Here is a 22,160-nt window from a genome sequence, read left to right as displayed (position 1 = left end):
GAGAGACTGTGTATGTGCGCCAGTATTCCACGTTACAGATTAGCATTGAAGGTGCATAACAGGCATCCTAAGAGAGGAGTCGACTTGTTTTCCGGACAAGCTGGCGCCTGCTCTAGACCTGGAAGGTCACTTTATGTCCCTAATTCCGGGGTGAAAGCATCAACAAGTGATCTATAAGAGACGTGCAACTAATTAGCTGACAATGTGGAAATTTAATACGACTATCTGTGTTATCCAAACTTTAAGTACTTTAATCATAAAAAAACATGAGAAAAGATTAACTGTAAACAATATGAGATATACAATTCCTTCTAATACAGAAAAGAAATGAAAAAGATGTCTGAGTGTAATTTTGAACTGATCGTTTGTTAGACTGGTTTTTAGTTTACAGCAAAAATGTAGTGTTTCACATTAAGAAGGCTCTTAAGAACAGCTTAAAAAGAGTTTCAAAAGTATTGCCATAAAGACTATTTTAAATGTCTGCTGTAAGAATAACCACATTTAATAGGATATGGACATATCCTATTGGGTGTAACTTCTTTGAGAAGCTTAAATCCCCAAATATGCAATCGTTGGTAATACAACACACAAAATTACTGTTACACTTCATTTTTAAGTGTCCTTGTTATGGTATAATTATATGTATTAATTAACAACAACATATACTTACTATAGAGGTTTGAATAAGGTTTGGTCTAGGGCTAGTTGCATGCATAATTTACAAGCGACAATGTAAAATGAAGTGTTACCAATTAACTCCATTTAAAAAAACAACTAGAAAGAGTCTACATTGGTTAGTCGAAATATTACCAAAGCAGGAAAATAAACAAGATGAAAGTCCTTTTATATTTGCTGAAAAAAATTTATTACCCTCAAAACATTTACAATTCCATTTCAGCAGATAATTTAAATTACTCTTGTGAAGGTGAAGTAAAATAAAATGAGAGTAGAGGAAATATTCACAGTGCAAAAACATACAATTTGTAAATCAATGTGCCCCAATGCCTGGACACCACTCACCAGTTACCTCTGTAACAATATTATCATACTGTTATAATGATATGTTTCTCTCCAAATTAAACATACAAGAGATGAGGTACAAAAGGGCTTTTGCAACTCTGCAAATTTTGCAAATCTGCAAATCACATTCACATTTCTAAAGTGCTTCCTCTACAATGGCCTTAATGCAAAACCATGATGTAATGAGAATCTGCAACTATTTTAAATGAGAACCAAAATATTATAGAAAATTCAGAACCCAAATAACATTTATCATTCAAGTAGCTATTCTCTTGCATTGGTAGGAGAGGTTAGCATGGTCAGACACAAAAAAGCATGTTGTTAACCAATGAAAAAAAAAAACAGAATGAAAGCTGAACCAGTAGGCTACTTTAACCTTTCTGCAGAACTAAATATTTTTTCAATGCTTCTTAAAGATTGGTAAATTAAATCAATGTTTAAACCTATAAATTAATTAAGCAGATACTTTTGCCTTGTGTTCATCTCTTTCGCTTTCATCTTTCTCCTTGTCATCTTTGTCTTTGTCCTTGCTCTTTTTGGACTTTTTTTTCTTATGTTTGTGTTTCTGTCCTTTGAGCTCTGACTCAGACTCATTACTTGTATGTTTCTTATGCTTTTTGTGTTTTTTGTGCTTCTTGTGTTTCTTCTTTTCCTTCTTCTCCTTTTTTTCCTTTTTCTTCTTTTTACTGTCCTGACTGCCAGGAGAGCTGGGGCTGCTGCTGTGTCCATGGCTTCCAGAGGGGGTTGGACTCTGGCTGCCACTGCTGTCCCGCTCTCGTCCTCTCTGCTCCATTTTGTTTTCAGTGTCCGAGGTCTCGCTATCACTTTCGCTGTAGTCAGGAACAAACGCAGCCTCGTCAGTTTCCCGTGCCAAATCTGATGACAGTCTTGTGGAGCGTGCTGATGGGATTTTAGTGTGGTCACCATGTACGCCACCTTTCTCTGCATCAGACCTAGGCTCTGGAGTCAAAGCTCTATGAGGAGTCCTGTGCTCACGGTCCTTTACAGGACGCACATCAGAATGCCTAGAACCCTGGCTCTCCTTACTGCCCGACCAATCTCCTTTGTGATCCTCTGGGCCGGTTCGTTTTGGCTCTGAGGCATTTTGCGATGATGGTCTCTTATTCCTACTAGGACTTGGACTCCTTTTAGACTCCGGTGGTGGTTCAAGTGTTTTTCTCCCAGAGTCCGTGTGCAAGTCCTTTACCCTAGAGGGAGATACCCTCCTCCTGATTGGACTTCTGTCGTCTTTTGATCTGGAGCCTATGTGGTCTCTTGCATCATCTCTATGCTCAGGTTTCCTACTGGAAGGGCCTGTAGTTGTCTCTCTGCCTACTGGCTTTCTAGAGGGTGGTTCAGGCCTGTCAGCTTGCCTGTCTCTCGATAACTGGGAAGAAGAGCTCCGTTCACTGCATTGGTCACTGCCTTTCTCCTGTGCACGCTCTCTCTCCTGATTAGGTACACTAGGTTTCCGTTTATCAGTTATCTCACGATCTGCAGTGCTGCTGCGGTCTCTTTCTTTCCCTCGGTCCCGTTCTCGCTCTCTGTCTTTGTCCTTGTCAGAATCTTTCTCCTTATCACATGACGTGGGGTCCTTGGCAGGTTTGACATCTGCCTCTTTGGAGGCAGACAGAACTTTTTCAGCATGGGGAGACTCCTTGTCAGCTGATTTCACAGCAGTGTTCTCCCCCAAAGGGGCAGAGCTTGATATGTTGATGCTGTCGGTTCTATTTGCAACCTTAGAATCATCATCCTCAGATTCATAGTCCTCCTTCTCCCATTTGGAACGGGGCACTTGTATCATGACAATTTCATCCTCAGCATGGGTGGAGCTGTCATTAGTGTATTCCTCCAGGGTCTTTACCACAGTCTTCTTTAGGTCAAGTTTTTCCTCATGCTTTTTAATGGGGCTTCCTCCTGTGGAGCTTGTGCTGCCAAACAAAACAAATATAAATAAATTGATGTTCATGGTACAGATAAAAAGAAGAGTCGCCAAACACTTTAGTATTTTAATTATCTTACCTGGTGTAATCAACCAATAAGGATCCTGACCCATCAGGAACATGCACCTTCCTCTTGAATTTTCCTCTAGACTTGTCCTGCCTGCTCTTTCCTGTGGCATGAGAAGAGTCCTCAGCTGAAACCGGCCGATCAACGCTAGATATTCTCTTGCCAATTTCCCTGTTGATTTTTATCTTTCTTACAGGCTCGGGCTTAATATCCATCAGAGACGGAATTGCTACTTTCTCCTTTTCAACTGGCCTTTCGCTCTCCAGTCTAGGTTTAGGTTTTGGAGAGCTTTTGGCCACTTCAACTTCCAGTTTTGCGATTTTCACCGGAGGTACATCAAGGTCTTTCGCAGATGGCTTGTCATCTCTACGTTTCTTTTTATCCTGTTTGGTATCAACTGCCTTAGACGCCATCCTCTCCTCAGTTTTCACAGGTTTCTCTGGCTCTTTTTTGGGGGCCTTCCCATCTTTGTCAGATACTTTGTCTTGCTTTGGAAGGTCTTTCACCACTTCCTTCTTGCTTTTAAGCTCATCTTTGATGGGCTTCAGCTCCTGGTGGTGTTTGATGGGCCTAGACTGCATCAACTTGCGTGGAAGCATGAGTTTGGACTCTGAAGACTGAGGTTTACTTATTTCAGATTTGTGGGATGGTTCATCTTTGACTCTCTTAATGGCTGGTTCAGTGGGAGCCACCTTTTCGCGCGGTGCATCGGATTCCTTCTCTCTAGCAGGTTTTGACACCTTTCCTGAAGTTTCCTTCTTCTGCCCGCTGCTTTCAGACCTTCGTTTACCTTTGTCAGTTTTGCTTTTAGTCCTCTCTTTCTTCTCCTTCTCAGGGGTACTCTTGTAGGGCACTGCAGCACTATCCATGGGCTCATCCCTGACAGGTGTGGCATCATCACGGCTTGAATTCATCAGCATGGAGTCCCCTTTACGATCATCTTTCCTGGATTCATCCATAGAGTCAGAGTGGCTGAAAAGGTCACCATCATCTCTCTTCTTTTTGCGATGTTTCTTATGTTTCAAAGACTTGGAATCTGTAGCAGTGCTGCCACTTGGTTCTCTGTCCTTGATAGGTTTCAAAGACTCTTTGTTAAGCCCTCTCCCTGGTCCCGTAGTGTTGACATGAAGGTGGCCATATTTCTCTGCACACTTCTCTTGGTATGTCATGGCAACTCTGCCTCTTGGAGGAACACCGTGGCTTTGAGGTGGTGGCGGGTAATCCTCCCGACGTCCCCTACCATAGGGGGAGTTTTCTCTTGGTCGAGGAGGAGCAAAACGCTCAGGGGTATAGGGATCTCTGCTGCCTGGAGCACGGCCTCTCATTTGACCGCTTGGTGGGTTGTCATAACTCTTAAGGTATTTGTCATACCACTCCCTGTACTCTCTTTCCCACTCCCTGTATCGCTCTCTCTCATAGGGGTCACTCTGGTCTACATTTCTGCCATAATAAGCCTTAGCATCATAAGGAGGGAGCTCTCTGTACCTCCCGGTGTATTTGCGCTCACCCTCCATTTGAGAAGGGGGTGGAAGTTTCTTGCTGGGACTGTGATTTCTATACATTGGGGATCTGGAGCGGGAACGATAGATTCCACTACCCATTCCACTCATCTCCCGAGCCCTATACGATGGAGATCTACTGTGGGAGCGATGGTATGTAGGAGTGCGTGACCTGGATCGATAGCTACGGCTTCGACCTCGGCCCCTGCGGGAGTATGGAGAGCGAGAGTAGGAGCGTGATCGGGAACGAGAGCGTGATCTTGACCGAGATCGGGATGGTGATCGAGAGTAGGAGCGTGGTGATCTGGATCGAGAACGAGATTTTGAATAGGAATATGACGAGCCACTGTAGGAGGAACCCCTATATGGAGATTTTGATCTGAAAAAGAAAGGTAATTTAGGACAATTTAGATGATGTAAAACATTTCCTATCAAAAATGACAGCTGGCAGGACCTGTGTTTTTCCTAACCTAGAGTAGGATCGCCTTCTCTCCTTCTGGATCTTTCTGTATTCCAAAAGCTCTTTGGCAAAGTCATTGGTAAACTCTTCAAGTTTGGACGACTTCTCCCTGGTAACGAATCGACATTGGGAACTATTTATCAAAGACAGGAAGGAAATAAAACTTTGCAGTTAAAATTTGGTTATTCATTACAACACATGATTATGAGGAATGAGAGGGGAAAAATCCACACAATACAGATTTAATAAAAGGTAACTCTCAAAGACACTATAAATAAAACATGCCATGATCAAATCAACCATAACCATTTACATGCATATGAAGAATGAGCCCAATAACCATTTCACTAAATACAGTGCATCCGGAAAGTAGTCACAATGCTTCACATTTTTCACATTTTATGTTACAGCCTTATTCCAAAATTAATCCAAAAACTTTTTCCCTAAATTCTACAAACAATACCTCATTATGGCAACCTGAAAGTATTTTGTTTGAAATATTTGCAAATGTTTAATTTTTTATAAAAAAATAAAAAACGTACATAATTATTCACAACCTTTGCCATGACACTCAAAATTAAGCTCAGGTGGATCCTATTTCCAATGATCATCCTTGAAATGTTTTTTTACAACTTGATTGGAGTTTACCTGTGGTAAATTCATTTGATTGAACATGATTTGGAAAGGCACAGACCGGTCTATATAAGGACTCACAGTTAACAGTGCATGTCAGAGCACAAACCAATCCATGAAGTCCAAGGAATTGTCTGTAGACCTCAGAGACAGGATTGAATAAAGGCACAGATCCAAAGAAGGGTACAGAAAAAATTCTGCAGCACTGAAGGTCCCAATTAGAACCCTGCACGGGCCTCAAATCAAGGCCCTAGCCAGTGCCGTGTCCATCAACTTACTGGAGCCAGTGTCTTTTTTTTTTTGTATCACTGTTGCAGCCATCAAAATAGTTCAGGTTTGTTTTTAATGTCAAAGTAGTTAAATTTAGTTACGTTTATTTATTTAGTTAACTTTAAATGGCCAGCAGCCGACAGTAAGTTAACCCAACGCTTTAGCCTCTCAAATTAACATAATAGCTTATAATAAAATCCATAAATACAAAACACCTCAAGCATCACAATTTTAGTTTAAAAATTTAGCCTACTATCACAACCACAGTAAAAAGGCACTTCTGACAAGCTGAGGTAGGCCTGATGCTGCTCGTAAACAAAAACGAGATGCAACCTACACAAATTAAAAACATGCAAGTAGTGTTGCACAATATACCGGTACAAGAAAAGTATTGCGATACCTTGCTATTACAAACCCCACAATATGGTATTTTATTAGTACCGGTACTTTAAGGGGGACAGCGCTAATATGAGCTGTATTTCATAATTTGCGTCGATGTGGCACGTGTCGGGGCGTGTGTGAGAGCTTCACTAAACATTGGAAGTAGATGAGTTAAATATATACTCGCAGCGCATGACAAAGAAAGCAACACAAATGTGGACGCATGAGAAAAAGCGCAGCCCGGGACAGGACGTGTTTGAGCCAAGCTCTGACCTGAAGCGCACACACACCTTTCAGACAACAAGCGATCGTCATTCAGTTCTTTCAAGGATAACTGTTTGGGTTTGAATCAGCAAAAATATGTAAAAATGCATAATCTGGCGAGTTTTCAGGTAAATACAGTCAGATATGTCTTTAGTGAACGTATACAGTTGAGGTAATTAGATCCATACAGGTCTTACGTCATATCTAATATTCTGTGTGATTAATGTTAATCAAACAACAATGAAAAATAGAAAACCACCACATGCTTGGCTTAACTAAAATATATTTATTAAGAATCAGTGTTTTTTTTTTAACCTTGGTATCGAGAGAGAGAGAGAGAGAGAGAGAGAGAGAGAGAGAGAGAGACGACAGCCCTAATGAGTGATGACGGAGGACAGAGCTAAACATTCAAACATAGCCTGGTTATACTTTACACTAGATTGTGATAATGTGATTTTATTTTAGAATATGGCAAAGAATATAATTTTAATATTTATGTCTAGCGCAACTTAATTCCCTTTGCAGCAGTACGCTGTCATTTCTCCCTATAACTCAAACGTAATGACAGAATCAGCACGAATGGTGATTGTTGTAAAATACAGTCTAGCAACTGCTGGTAAATTGTGGGATGCGTTTAATAATAAAAAGAGCGATTAAAAGCACAATGTCCGAAAGAGATTGTTCCCAAGTCGGCGCGCACTCTGAAACAGCCGCAACGAAACGAGCAAATCACACTTTCGGTTTCATACTCGTGTCTAAAAGATCAAATGCACACAAGCATCTATGTCAAAATGACCGGCTTGGAGAGTCTCTTAAACACAGTTTGTGTCTAAAATGGACGTTGTTATTATGGATAGTCGGGAGAAAATTTAGTGCATCTGCCTATTATCAGTCACCTATAGATCTGCACATCTGTCTTAAAGAGGCAGCAGTGTAAATAAACATGCTGATGAATTATTGCGAATTAAACAACCAAATGCAAAGAGAAAATCACTCACAGCTCTTGAATGAATAACTTCAGCTTTAATAAGCATTAATTTATCCTAACTATGATAAACTATGCAGTGTTATTTTACATTTGATTACTAGAATTCTTCCTGAAAATTAAAGCACTGTGTAGGCCTATATAATGTGTATCTTTGTTAATTGTGTGTGTGTGGGATATATATATATAGTAAATCTCAAAAAGTACCGATAAGAATACCGTTAAAGTACCGGACCGATAAGCAGTATCGTTAAGAGTAGTAATACCGTTAAAACCGTAACGATACCCATCCCTAGTATTGAGGTATCGTGTCGAATCATAATTTTGGTATAGTGACAACACTACATGCAGGTTGTCTTACCTTACATCTCCGCAAAAAGAATATTCAAACACATTTAAAGGTCCCGTTCTTTGCGTGTTTTCGAAGCTTTGATTATGTTTACAGTGTGCAATATAACATGAGTTCATGCTTCGCGTGTAAAAAAACCCAGTATTTTTCACACAATTTACTTATCTGTACAGCGCTGTTTCCTCTGTCCTAAAAACGGCCTGATGATTTCCTATGAAGTCCCTCCTTCAGAAACACGTAACGAGTTCTGATTGGGCCAGCGCTTCCCGTGTTGTGATTGGAAAGCAGCTTAGCGCACCTTGCCCGGAAAGGTCCCACCTCTTACCATAACGGGACGATGCAAGCGCTGAATGCGCGCTCTTCTCCACGTGAGAGAGTAACAAGACCACGCCCCCTATTTTGCGTGTTCTTGTGGGCAGAGGGTTAGTCAACAAACGGTTTTAGTGATGTCATTCAAGCAAGGAAGTGCAGGGGTGTAGTCCAAACTGGCCGTTCGCTGTAAGCTTTGAAAGGGAACTTCTGTTAAATAAAATATCTGGCTTGGCATTGAACTTTGAGCTTTTTTAATTTTACAGGTATTATTTATGCTCTAACAGCAACATTACACACTAACTAAAGTTTGAAAGATGGAATCGCAAAGAACGGGACCTTTAACAGAGTTAATGTCAACAAAAGCAAAAGATATGAGCTGCATTTTATTCATCAGCTCATTTCAAGATCAAAGACCGCAATATGAGAGAGCGACCTAAGCACTGGTAAGATCATTTAGATCATAAACTTTATTGAAGATGATTGTGTTTTAGAGCATCTAAGACATTTTTAGTTTCACTACAGCCATTTACATGTTTGCTTGCTTTACTCATTTGTGATGAAGCGTGTTGCAAAGCACCGTCATCTGACTACAACATGTCATAGTTTATTTATTAAAAATTTGCCAGGAGTAAAATTTACATGTGGTTTTAAAAAAAAGATGATTTACATGTCTGGTTTTCATCTGAAATGCTTTTAGTCCACCTTCTGAATTGTTTGAGTGATCCGATTTAAATACGTCTTGAAAGTATTTTGGAAGGCATTTAGGCCTACTCCTATACATTTCACAATTGGATAGATATCTGGTCAGTAGGGCTGCACGATGAGGAAAAGCTGCGATGTGCGATAACATTGTTTAATATTGCGATGACGATATGACTTGTGATAAATAGCCTATTCAAATTGGAATGTTAGCTATACTGTTCACATGTCTAAGTGCTTTAATAGGTTATTTGTGAACATAGAACCTAAACATTGAATAGCCTATTCCCACTGAATAAAGAAATAAAATAGATATTTTTATTGAACAAATAGCTCAAATGAGGGCCGGCACAAGCTCAACTGCTGCTCTAGGCAAAACACCATTGCACACTCACAATTAAAGACAATCTTTGAGATGCATGTGAAAGACTGGAGATTTCGTTAATTGATAAAACTGCACTAAAATAAAAGCATGTTTTCAGATTTTTTTTTATTGTTAAAAACAAATCAAGACCATCTGTGCAAATGCAATGCAAATTTTTGTTCATTTACATTTATTCATCTTTGGCATTTAGTAATATTTTTGTAATAATCACTATAAAAATTAAAGTGCCCATTAAAAAGCATTATTTATATGTAGAATTAGCCTATGTTTTTAAAACAAACATGAGCTCATATTGTGACCATTGCGGTGTGGTAATATTTAGTGCCTTTCTGAAGATTCTCAACCCAGAATGCCCTTTGTGACATGCTGGAATATAGGCATATCCGAAATAAGTAGCTAGGGCTGCCCCCGATTAAAGTCTTTTATCTAGTAGTTGTTCTTTTAAAACAGTTTGTTTGGTACGCTCCTCCCAACTTGACTATTTGCCTTTTTCCCCGGCTACCACTCAGTTCCCACGGGACTTTAGCGCCAGACTACAGCTAGCTGTCTAAAACACTATTTAATAATAATAAAATAATAATACATTTTATTTATAATGCACTTTATATTAAACAATCTCAAAGTGTTAAAAAATCTCAAAGTGCTAGATATTTAGGTGAATTTAAACAGTGGCTAAGTGGCTAAATGCATCTCGTTGTCATGTAAGGGCCCTGTTCATGTTGGATAGACATTTTAATTGCATTTTGTGTCTGTTGAGAGGCATAAAGACACCCTTTAAGTTTATGCCCCACAGCTGCCGTTTTAGCTGAGTGGGGGCTCTGGGCATTAACTGTAACAGCTCCGTGTTGCAAGCTGTTTTTTGTTTTTTTGTTTTTTTTTCTTCACAAAGGTATAACGATCAAGATTAACTTAAATTCCCCAGAGTTGTCCTTTAAAAAGATTTGAGGCTGTAATTGGTGCCAAAGGTGCTTCAACAAATTATTGAGAAAAGGCTGTGTATAATTATGTTGTGCTTTTTTTCTTTTTTTATTTCTAATAAATTTGCTAAGATTTGAAACAAACTTCTTTTACATTGTCATAATGAGGTATTGTTTGTAGAACTGAGAAAAACAATAATGAATTTATCCCATTTTGGAATAAGGCCTAACAAACTGTGGAAAAAGTGAAGTGCTACGAACACTTTCCGGATACACTGTATAACTAATATATATTGTGTTAAAACTCTACTTACTCTTCCTTAAGTCTACGCTGCTGGCGGTAAAACTCCTCCTTGGATAGAAAAGGTGTTGCTGGCATAGAAGGGATAGGGTTGGCTATAGGTGGCTGTGCACCAGGAGGCACCCATGGAGCTGTCACATTAGGGGGGACAGGTGGAAATACAGGTGGTGGAATGTTGAAGGGAGGAGGAGGCTGTTGTCCTGGAGGATACTGTATGGGATACTGCTGAGGAACAACACCAGGTGGCTGAGGCATAGGGTGTGGTGGAGGAGGAAATAGAGCAGGAGGAACATAAACTGGAGGGATAACAGGAGGAAGATTTTGCACTGGTGGAGGCTGTGTTCTTGGTGGTCGATCACTAGGAGCTCTCCCTCTATTTGTGGACCTGATAGGATAAATAGACAAGTCAAGTATTCAACTTTTTTGGGATCAACTGATATATTTCTTTAAAAATACACTTTTTGATGCTTACAGATCCCATGAAGGACGGCTTCCAGTTGGCCTTGGTCCACTAGTCCTTGGCTGTCCTACAGGGTGGGGGGAGTATTAAAAACCAAGTCTGAGAAAGTGAAAAACAAAAACAACAAAAAAAGATTTTGCTGATATTATCTTACCTTGTCTGTGCATGTGGTGCTGAGGCATATTTGGCTTCCTAATTACTGGAACGTGGAATCCCTAGACAACACAAATTTGATGCGTGAGATTAACTAAACTGTACTCATGGAAAAAGTCTGAAGGCTGCACAGTAAATTTGCAAGTCTCTCTATTAAGCTTGTCTGTTTTTGCAACAGAATTCAAATTCTATGGTTTGCAACATATGGCTTGGATCTAAAATGCCAGTTACTCTATTTTAGTCTTAATGGTACTTCGTTTGCTCATGTAATATGGTTTAAAAGTCCATGTAATTCTCTTATATTAGCTAACTTAAAGCATACTGTAAAAATGTATTACCTTTGGAAAAGCTGAACTTGTTGGGACAGAGGGCTCTGATGAAGGCAAAACAGATGCTGCAACCTCTGGTTCCCTGGGAAACAAACAAAACACATTAACAACTACATAGACAACCAGGTCCAGTATCTCAAGTTTTACACAACTAGCGGATCCCCTGAAATGTTAGAAAATTATTTACTTAGATGGAGGAGGGTCATCCTGCTTAGCAGAGTGTTGAGGAGAGTTCATCACAGGGCTATAATTTGATACAGTAGGCGCAGTGCTGCTGAGTACAGTAGAGCTGCTCGAAGAAGGTGGGGTGCTGGAGGGCTGATGAGTGCTAACAGGAGATAAAGGGGCAGCAGGTGTGCTTTGGGGAGGTGTGCTATCAGCTGTTGCGCTCGGAGCATTGGCCATAAGAGGGTCCTGCTGGCGTGAGCTTGCCAGTCTCAGAGGTGGCCGCTGAGCAGAAGCCTGTGTTTGGGCAGAGGCAGCAACTTGAGCAGCAACTGTAGCTTTGCGAATCCTCTTGGTATATCCCGTTTCATTCCTAAAATTATTCACTGCCTGGAGTTGGAGAGAAAATGTTGTGTTAATGCTGTACTACTAAGTTAGAAGCAAAACACTGGTGTTTAACAACAACGATTAAGATTAAGGGATTTCTTACTTGGCGCAAGAATTTGTTTGCAATCAAAGCATCAGGAGATACATCTGATTGTTTGCAGGTTGGGCAAACATGTTCGTCAGACTCCAGCAAAAATGTTCGAATACCTGTGGCCAAAAGACTGTAAGCTATCAAAAGTCAAAAACACGTCACCTTTCTGACATTTGTTTAGAGACACTTACACTCATCACAGTAGCTATTTCCACAGCAGGGGATGACCACAGCGTCTGTCATAAGATCTTTGCAGATTAAACACAGTAGCTCATCAGGGACAGGATCTTCTTCCTCTGAAGATGAAGACTGATTTTGGGGCAGGAAAGGGGGCTTCTCTTTCTTCCCAATGGCATAGGCTTCACTAAAAAACAAAACAAAACAAAAGCACAATATGAGGCCACTACTCTGATGGTTTTGCATAACTGAAAAATATTTCAATTTTCCATTAACAATCATTTAGAGAAAGGCCAAGCATGCTCACGCATCAATAGTAGGAATAGCATATATTCCACTGTTGGTCAACATGACTCCCTTTCTGTTCGGATCATCAACCTCCACCATGAAACTCCGAGGAATTCCTGTGCTTTTCTTAATCCGTTGAGGAGCTTCAAAACTTCGATCCTGCTAACACACGGTTGATATGCAAGGTTAAATTTCTTCTCTGACTAAATGAGCATACTAAGCTCAAAACAATTGTAATTAAGCAGCTGTGGTAATGAAAACCCAATTACCCCATTTGTTGGGCAGTTTCGGATATAATGTCCAGTTTTTCCACAACGAAAGCATGTGTAGTTTGGAGGAGGTGGACCAACAAGCTTCTTTGCATAACTAATGAATAGAGGTTCATGTTAGAATTAATGCTGAGAGCAATTTTAAATATAAAGCCAATGTCTTGAATTGCATACTTACTGGATTGGGTCATATTCATGGTTGGACTGAGACATCATTGCTTTTATTTTGTCTTCCTCTGATGCATTTGTTTCAGCAAGATTGGCTGTCTGTTTAACAGGTAATGTTTTCACAAATAAAATCAATGTTGGAATGTTCAATCGAGCCCAGAGATTTAATGAAACCGTGTCCTGTAAGAAGCAGCTTCTTGCCTCTATCAGCGCATTCTCTTTAAAAATACTAAAAAATTAAAGCACGAGTAACACCACAGGCCTTGAAATGAGAAACAAAGGGACAGCATTTTTTACTGACCATAGCAAGAGAGCACATGATTCCTAATCAGAGACTAAAAAACTCATGCAAGGCTTAATACCAACTACACACATGCACTGCCCATGTTCTAAGAGAATTTTCTCCATTTATTTATTTTTAATAGAATGTCAGATAAACAGAACATTTCACACTAACGCACACATTGCAGTCATGGCGCAAGACATGTACTTAGTAGCAAAATAAAACGTCTGAACCTGAAATTTTAACCTGAAATTAAAGTTTGATATTGCACCAAAATTACACTATTCTTCATGTCAAAATGCTTCACAGCATAAAGGCAACATATAGTTAATCATTAACTATATAGAGTGAATGATACTAGTATCTTTAAAATCCAGTACAAAGAAAAAATATTGCATATTGCTCTACACAAAAAATAAATAAAAAATGAATAGCTGAGTTTTTTTTTTTTTTTTTTTAAATCCAGAGATTTGATCTTCATCGTGAAAAGAAAAAAATATTACAACAGGATTCCAGAGTGGCTGTAAATTAGCATGTGGGGAAAGAGGCTTATATGGTACTCCACACTGATAAAAGGCAGTTGGCTCACTCTTTACAGGACCAGGCTTTCACACAAGTAACAATGATCACAAACAATAAGCACATACCATCAATAATTTTAAATCTAACTCTTACATTTTAATGTAATAACAATACATAAAGTACACAATTATGAATTATGCAAGCATAATACAAAAAGCTAAATTATCAATATGATACTCTTGATGAAACTAATGGAAAATGTACAATTTCACATCGAGTATTATACAATCAATTTCACTTAACATTCTAGGCATAAACACAAGCTGGATGTAAATAAATAAATATTGCACACTAGTGCCTATATTATGGCTTGCCAAATCCAAAACACTGAAGTTAGATGCAGGAGGGCAGAGTGGATCAAGTAGTTACAGAGTTCAAAATACCTTTGAAAGCAGGGCCAGTGAAATGGATGAAGAATCATCAATCTGTCATTGGGAAAAAAAAACATTAAAACAAAGAGGTGTTCACCACTATGACAAGGCACAAATCTATCATGCCCAATGGAGAAAAATTGGACAAATAAAAGTCTTCAAAGTAACACTAACCATTAATTAGTAATATTACAACCAAACCTTAATGGAAGCACATCAAATTTGTTTAAAAGCGGTTGTTTAAACACCAGAATTAATTGAACATTACATATTTTATCTTGATCATCACTAGGGTTGTCACGGTACCAACATTTCAGTAGTCGGTACAAATACTAGTAAAATATTGTGGTTTTTGGTACCAGAGCAAAAACAGTTTAAGTACTTTAAAAACTGTCCCGTTTTGTCTTGTCCGTTGGTTTTCACTGTAAATCATTGCCGTTTCAGATTCAATCGAACATTTAAAAAACGGTTGTCAATCCAGAAACTTTGCAGTTTACTTGGCAGAATGAAAAACTAAACTTGTATTTAGATTGAGAATGGGTAATAAATAGAAAGCAAGAGAAGACTCCTTTTTAATCACGAAGACTGTCAATCTCTAAAGCGCAAGCTAACGGAATTCTGCACTCTTCACAAAAACTCACATTATAACAAAAGGGGCTCTTAATTGTAAAAACAAATCTCTTATTTGTATTTATACTTTGTTGGTTTGGTTATAATGATAGGATTGGTGAGTATGTGGCTCACGTTAAACAAAACCAAATAGCTTTCAGAAGTGTTAAGCGAATTTTGACTTACTGACTAGCACCTCTGATAGGCCGTCGTGTTCACATGCTCAACAGATATGATTGTGATTGGCTACAATGCGCAACGCTTGTAAAAACACATTGTAAATAGAAACCTTGGATGCTCGAGCGCTCAAACGAACACAAAAAAGTGTAAAGCAGCATGTATCAGCGGTTACCGAATATACCCAGTACTACCAGTACAAAAGTAATGTTTAGTACCAGTACTAAAGAAACATTTTTGTACCAATTGGTAATGGTAGTACCGGTACATTTGACAACACTAGTCATTACCAATGAATGGATATCTTTGACCTTTGAATCACTGTGAATAAAAAAAAGTATAGATTCAAAGCTTTTACACAGACAGTGCCAATTACTTGTAATCTAAGAAAGAAACAACTCATCAAAAAACCCTACGGAAAGTGAACACACAGGGCCTTAAGAAAGATGTGAGGGAGTTAAACACTGAAGTTTTATTGTACAGTAAGTCATATAGAAAATGCAATTTATTCATATAGAAAATATAACTATAATACAACAGCCCATATAGGATATGTATTTAAAACTGTTCACTGGAATTAGGTTCTTTTGTAAATAAGGGTCCTACATAATGTGTCTTGTAACGGGTCAATGCTTTTATAGCTAGTTTGGGTCTCAACATCACATAAGTACATGGGAGAGAAGCAAACTACAAGTGCTAACACAAAGGAAAAAAAAATGTATAGCATAGTTTGTGTTCATCTGTCACAGTGGCCGGTTGCATAAACTGCTTAGACTAGTCTTAAAAGTTAGTCATCTAATTACTTCATCTGCAAGACTGGTCATAATTATTTTAAGTCAGTGGTCTAATTGCAATTTAAAAAGATTTATCACCCCTTGGTTAACAGCAAGTTGATCAAACTAGTCTTACAGACACAGTCTTGTCATTGAGGCTAAGTTTATGCAACTGCCCAGTAGCTGTTTTGCATACATTAGAAAAAAGACATCAAATATGGAAAAAAAATACAAGTCACATGATTCAAATATGAATAAGCAGACTTCTGTGGGGCATAAAAGTACAATGTTCAAAAAAGTTTAGTTTTGTTAGAATAACTTCACACTTTTTAGCACAATTTGTCATGTCAGAATGACACATACACTAACTGAAACGATCTGAAATTACAAAGGTTGTGCCCAAGAATCACCCTACCACTGACACTGACCAATCACTATAAATGCCAAAATGTAAGAATCGTATTTATGCAACTGTACAGTTGTTGAATGAACAGCTGATCTGCAATTTCACCCAAATGTGTTTCTTTCATATATATATATATATATATATATATATATATATATATATATATATATATTTTTTTTTTTAAACAAAAACAGCTTTTGTAAACTAAAGCAATATGCTACATGAACCAATGTAATTTTTCAAATGTAATGGGTAAGAGAACACCTCTTAGGTATGACTTATTAAATGAATTAAAATTGGAATGACCTATTCTTGTGATATATTATAGTAAAGCAACTGTATATTTGCAGTCACAACATGTATACGGGACTAAGATGTACAATTTATGCAACAATTGGCTCTCCCAAGGGAATAGAATTTGGAAAATTCACAGAGAATTTAGTGTACAGTTTTTAACTAGAGCTGTGGTTTTCAAACCTGTCCTGGAGGACCCCCAGCCCTGCACAGTTTGCATGTCTCCTTCATCTAACACACCTGATTCACACCTGAGCTCATTAGTAGAGACTGCAAGACCTGAAGTGGGTGTGCCAAATATGGGAGACATATAAAGTGTGCAGGGCTGGGGGTCCTCCAGGACAGGTTTGAAAACCACTGAACTAGAGCATGGGGTCTAAATTAGGTTCTACAACTACAGATAATGTTTTCCAGGTATGAAAATTAAACAGCTAAAACTGCATAGGAGCCAAGTCTTGTTTGATTATCCTGTGAATGCCAAGAGCCAGATTCCTAAACACAAAGATAAGTCAAGAACAAATTGCCAGTAAAAAGTAAATATATATATATATATATACACATGATTCACCTTGTCAGTTAGTCAAAGGCAAGGCTCATTATATTTAAGGTAAAACACTTTGATTAAAAACTCTCACATACACTCGTACATCCACACAACTAAATTAAACTATTGTGCCTTGTAATAGCAATCGAGTAAACAGAAGTAGTCAGACACTGAAGCTGTATGATACAAGATGAAATTAATAAATAACACAATGCATTTTTATTTAAAAACAAACAAAACAAAAAAACACAGCTTTTTACAGATGTGCCACTTTAAGGACAAACAAACTGAACATTGGTTGGCCATGTTCACGAATTATATAGATCAATATGATCTTACACTACACTGTACAACAGGAATTCATATTTGTAGATGACTTATTCAATGTGAAACACTGTATAAGCATGCGCACAGACTTCTGTACACACTGGAGATCGTATATAAAAACATGAAATTCAGTGCAACAGCTTTAACGAATCACACAATATAAACATTAAGCTCAACACACTTTGTTATCTTCAAACAGGTTTCAAAGACAACATTGAGGAGCATAAGGAAATGTAATTAAATTATTTCAAGACAAAGCATTGCTGCCGAGGAGTTTGAAAATGTGTGTAATGAGACAAGGAAATGAGGTGTTTTTACATACTGCTTTTGAAGATCCACTTGGTTCAGATCGATCGCTGCAAAACAGAAAAAAAGAGGTTAACTTCCAATTAAAAGGACAACACTGATGATTCTTCAACATTTACTGCAAGGCCACATTATAAAGCATATAATAAGGTGCATTTCAATCTCAAAGTTGGCAATTACTTTCTAAAGATGGGGTTAATTCAGGTTGATGAGGACACTTTCCCAAGTCACCTCAAAGCATCCCAATCACCCATATGGATTATTTTCACCAATTTGCCAACAACAAATTAAGACCACTATCTTATATCAAGCCAATCAACATTTTTTTTTTTTAAATTTGAATATTGCCATTTAAACTATATGACAGTCTTCCAGGCAACACAAATAGCAGTTTGGTAAAAGTAGTAAAATCACAATTTCTCTTTTTCATAAAATAAAAATACAGTTTGAGCCAGGTTTGACACACGACTCAAAATGCCATTGCTTTTTACAGCTTGTATCCAATTACAGCACAATAAGTTAGAAAATTAAGAAATGCAAATAAAATAAGAAACATTCTTATTGGGTTGAATTAGGTAAATTTTAGGCAAATGACAATTTTAATTCTGGGGAGATGTATGCTTCAAAACAAACAAACAATCAGATCAGAACTAAAGGCTCTGCTTTGAGAACCTACTTCCAAAAGAAGACGATATAAAACACTGCAGCGCATGTGTTAAAGGTAAATTCAAGAGTTAATTTACTTACATGACATATGTTTTGCTCGTCGACTTAAGCCCTCCAATAGGTATTCGTCTGATGATGACAGACGAGTTTTTGGGGATGAGGGCTCCATCATCAGTGTATTCTGTAAACAAAGACAATAACGACACGACCATTCATCAACAAGCCACATTTTCCACTCAATCGTCTATAAGGACGCAAAATGGTGTCTTTACTACACAACTGTACGGGGAAAATAAACGGTTAAATATAATTACCAGTCATAACATGCTACCATAATATTCATAACAGTTGACTTCACAAACGGTACAGCTCGACATTTTAAAATAGCAGCGTTGTTGGTCGCCAGGACTTGGCCATATTACGTTAGCTAGCGAACATTAGCTTTGAGCTAACCACAGAACTAAACACGTTTTGCTATTCAAAATTATCACAACGTAACTTAAATGTAACGTACTCTTTCAGGTCATGTTACCGTTCGTTTTAAGCAACCTCAAAGAATATACATAAATAGCTCGTTTGCCAAACTTTACCTTCTTTAGTTTGAGCGTTGGTGATTTGCAGGTCGCAATCCGCGGCCTTCAGCTTTTCTCGCCCCATGATCTGGCGTTTCAAATCACTGAGCGTGATGTGAAGGCCGTCAAAGGTGACCGTGTCGTAGTTAAGTTTAGAAGAAAACTTGTAATGGACACAAGACATGTTTAAACAATCCTTGTGGTCAGATACCACCACACACAACCAAACTCAACTACAATTCGCACAATCGCGTGGGCTCTCCCAGCGACCAACCTTACTCAATGTCAGTTTATCAGCTTAACAATTTAAGAATAATTATAGCCATATTTGCTCATCTCAACACTCTCTTTAACCAAGAGTCACCACTAAGGAGGTCGTGTGGATTTTGCCTCAAGTGAATAACTGCGATTTTAAATATCAAGTGTTCAAAGATTGTGATCAAGTGCAACACGCAATCTTAACGCAAGTGACTTTTAGTCCACGAAATTTCCCAGCCGAAGCCAGAAATTTCTCCTGCGGGTTCTCAATGTCCCAGGGCCATATGGCGGTTAGCCATGAGCTGTCCGTAAGGTCCAACTCTGATAAAGAAATATAGAGTTCAAAAGGTGTCCGTATGGGTGAACGTGTAGAGTCCTGCCAAATATGTCGCCCAAGTGTCCGCATCAAAGTTCCTTCGAAATGTTTGTTCGGTGTAGTCCAAACTTCATCAAAACGCAAACCGACTTTTGAAGCAAGGCCTGAAACAATGTGCTAGCAGCAGCTAACGTTAGTGCGATCAACCTAAGATGGCGTCCATTACACATACAAAAAACAAAAGACTAACGTTACAGGAAAACCATTACAAAGCGCTAAAACAAAATGATCACGAAAACCGGTCCTCTTTTTATCAAAATACTGTCGCGGTAATCCAGTCGTCCCGTCTTCAACGCTGGTGACCACATAGATGTTTAAATCACAGTTGAACGCGCTGACCACTACATACGACTTCGAAAACAACCCAACGACCGACTCCGCACATTCAAGGGGTTTCCGCAGAAAACGCAGGGGCAAAGAATAAAGACGTTACTAGGAGGGGCAACGACTACGCATGCGCAGAAACTACCAATTGCGGACCGTCACCATCGATTGTACGACTACACTAGAACCGCCAGGGGTCGCTGTATACTTAAAACTGCCAGCGGGTAAATTATACCCTTACGAATGATTACTAGGCCCTACGGCTAAAAAACGTATTATGTCTCTGCCCACATGGAAAAAATTCTACAGTAGCCTACATTATAGTAAAATAACAGTAAGATTACTCTAGTAACACTGTTTTTGAACCATACTAGATACTTCAGTAAATTGTAGTACATTGTAGTACTATTTACATTAAAAGAAAGATTTACTATAATATGGTTCAAAACGCATTCACTAGAGTAATTTTACTATAATATACTATTGTATTTTTTGTCCTGTTGTTTTATGCTATTTATGCAGGTTACTTTGAATAGGCTAAATCAGGCTGCAATGACAACGAGAATTAGAAGGAAATAAATACATATTTGGGTGGTGTAATTATAGAAACGTATATATAGGCTATCTATGGGTGTAAAATTATAATAAAAAGTAATTAATCACTTTTTGGATCTGTCATGTAGCCTTTACTGTACATGTACATTTTAAAAACAGCCATGGGTAAACTAATAAAAATAACACCCATGTTTTATGTGTTTAACTGCTTAATTATAAGATAATTTTCAGGTCCAGGATTTCATTAACAAATGGCAGAACATATGGCTATATGTTTAATTTTGCTAAACGTAGAAAGATGATTAGGTCTAAAAAATAGTAGTACATTTCTTTACTTACATTTATGATCATCAAAGCAAAGTAATTTATAAAAATGCATGAGTCAAAAATGATCAGCCAAAATATTTTAATAAAATGTAACCAAATGTACAGCCAGTTATGCACCTAATAGCTTACAGCCTTACATTTATACAGTATAGTAGTATACTGGATAGAAGGTTAATGTATACTGGGGAAGAAGGTAATAGCTATTATATACTATTATATATATATATATATATATATATATATATATATATATATATATATATATATATATATATATATATATATATATATATATATATATATATATATATATATATATATATATATATATACAAAAGCAATTTTGAGCATGGCATGGCTTTTAGTGCCAGACAGGCTGGTCTGAGTATTTCATATATATATATATACACATTTAATTTTACTTCTTATTTACATTTACAGTATATGTGATAATAACTGAATAATAACATTATTTTTGGCCGCCCCACTTTATTATTTTATTTATGAGATTAATTATTTAATTTTATTCGATTTTTTGACCACCAGATGGCAAAATATAATTACAAATTCTCATGGAAGCACCTTTTTTTACAGTCTACCGGTAGCACCCATTGTCACAAGTGTTATTGGAGAGATGTTGTGCTGCTTTGTTGCATTAACCAAACATGCACTCTATTCTTATTATGTTAGACCTGAAACCAAAAACTATTTCTAGTAACACTTATATTTTATTGTAGTTCATTGTCAATCACAGGCTACACTGTTAACAGCAGAATGTTTCAGAAAACGATTCTTAATTTTAAAGGCATTTTAAAGATGATGAGATTTCATCTTCAGTTTTACTTGACATAAATTCTAATCTTTTGCTCAACTGTTGCACTTAGAGAAACAAAGACTCTGCATAACTCCAATATTGTTTAGAAAACATTACAGTAATTTTAGCTCAACAATCACCGTTCATCAGTCGTGATAAGAAGTCAAACAATGCCATCGAAAGTGTTTATTTTCACAGAGCATCTGTGCACTGTGCCCTATTCTTGCATGCCTCTGCAGTATATGAAGATTTGTTCAGGCTTAGTTTTATTGTGTTCACAAGTAAAATATAGAACATGTAGTTATTCCCTCTTGTGTGCCGTGATCTGATACATTACAAATGTGTACGACTGATACAACAAAGAGCTATTATGCAACTGTTTATGTGTGTGCAAATCAGGCATTTGGATAAAACATTTAAAGGTGTAGTGCCATTATTTGCTAATTTTGTGTTGGATGCTCCCGAGTAAGTGTCCTAATGTATTATTGCATGACGACAACTTGACTCCTATTGCTTCCAAACAGCTCTCTCCAGAAGCGAATCATCAATGTTTAACCAGTTTCTTTCATTTGAGCCTCAGATTGGTGTCTTTTGATGGAGGCTAAATACTTTAGCCAGTCATAT

The 22,160-nt window shown here is 37.8% G+C and overlaps 1 protein-coding gene across 3 annotated transcripts; it reads right to left on the bottom strand.

Annotated features, from left to right (window-relative positions):
• Positions 1-790: 790 nt before the first annotated feature.
• rbbp6 (retinoblastoma binding protein 6) lies at positions 791-19,919 on the bottom strand. 3 transcript variants are annotated; one of them, XM_067418210.1, is made up of 17 exons: positions 18,901-19,919; positions 18,392-18,491; positions 17,661-17,694; positions 14,221-14,262; positions 12,983-13,071; positions 12,805-12,901; positions 12,555-12,697; positions 12,262-12,434; positions 12,083-12,186; positions 11,615-11,982; positions 11,437-11,509; positions 11,100-11,160; positions 10,958-11,012; positions 10,499-10,870; positions 5,000-5,122; positions 3,043-4,908; positions 791-2,951 (listed from the first exon to the last, which is right to left on the bottom strand). In XM_067418210.1, the coding sequence occupies exons 1-17, from the start codon at positions 19,064-19,066 to the stop codon at positions 1,475-1,477; spliced, it is 5,343 nt and encodes a 1,780-aa protein (XP_067274311.1). In that variant the 5' UTR covers positions 19,067-19,919; the 3' UTR covers positions 791-1,474. The 3 variants fall into 3 exon arrangements, with proteins under 3 accessions (XP_067274311.1, XP_067274329.1, XP_067274321.1); XM_067418228.1 differs by having other exon boundaries at positions 5,000-5,098; XM_067418220.1 differs by having other exon boundaries at positions 12,555-12,694.
• Positions 19,920-22,160: the final 2,241 nt, after the last annotated feature.

The sequence above is a fragment of the Pseudorasbora parva genome, chromosome 2 (genome assembly GCF_024679245.1).
Source record: "Pseudorasbora parva isolate DD20220531a chromosome 2, ASM2467924v1, whole genome shotgun sequence".
NCBI lineage: Eukaryota > Metazoa > Chordata > Actinopteri > Cypriniformes > Gobionidae > Pseudorasbora > Pseudorasbora parva.
The sequence above is the reverse complement of the archived record's forward strand: the minus strand, read 5'-3'. Positions and strand labels throughout refer to the sequence as shown.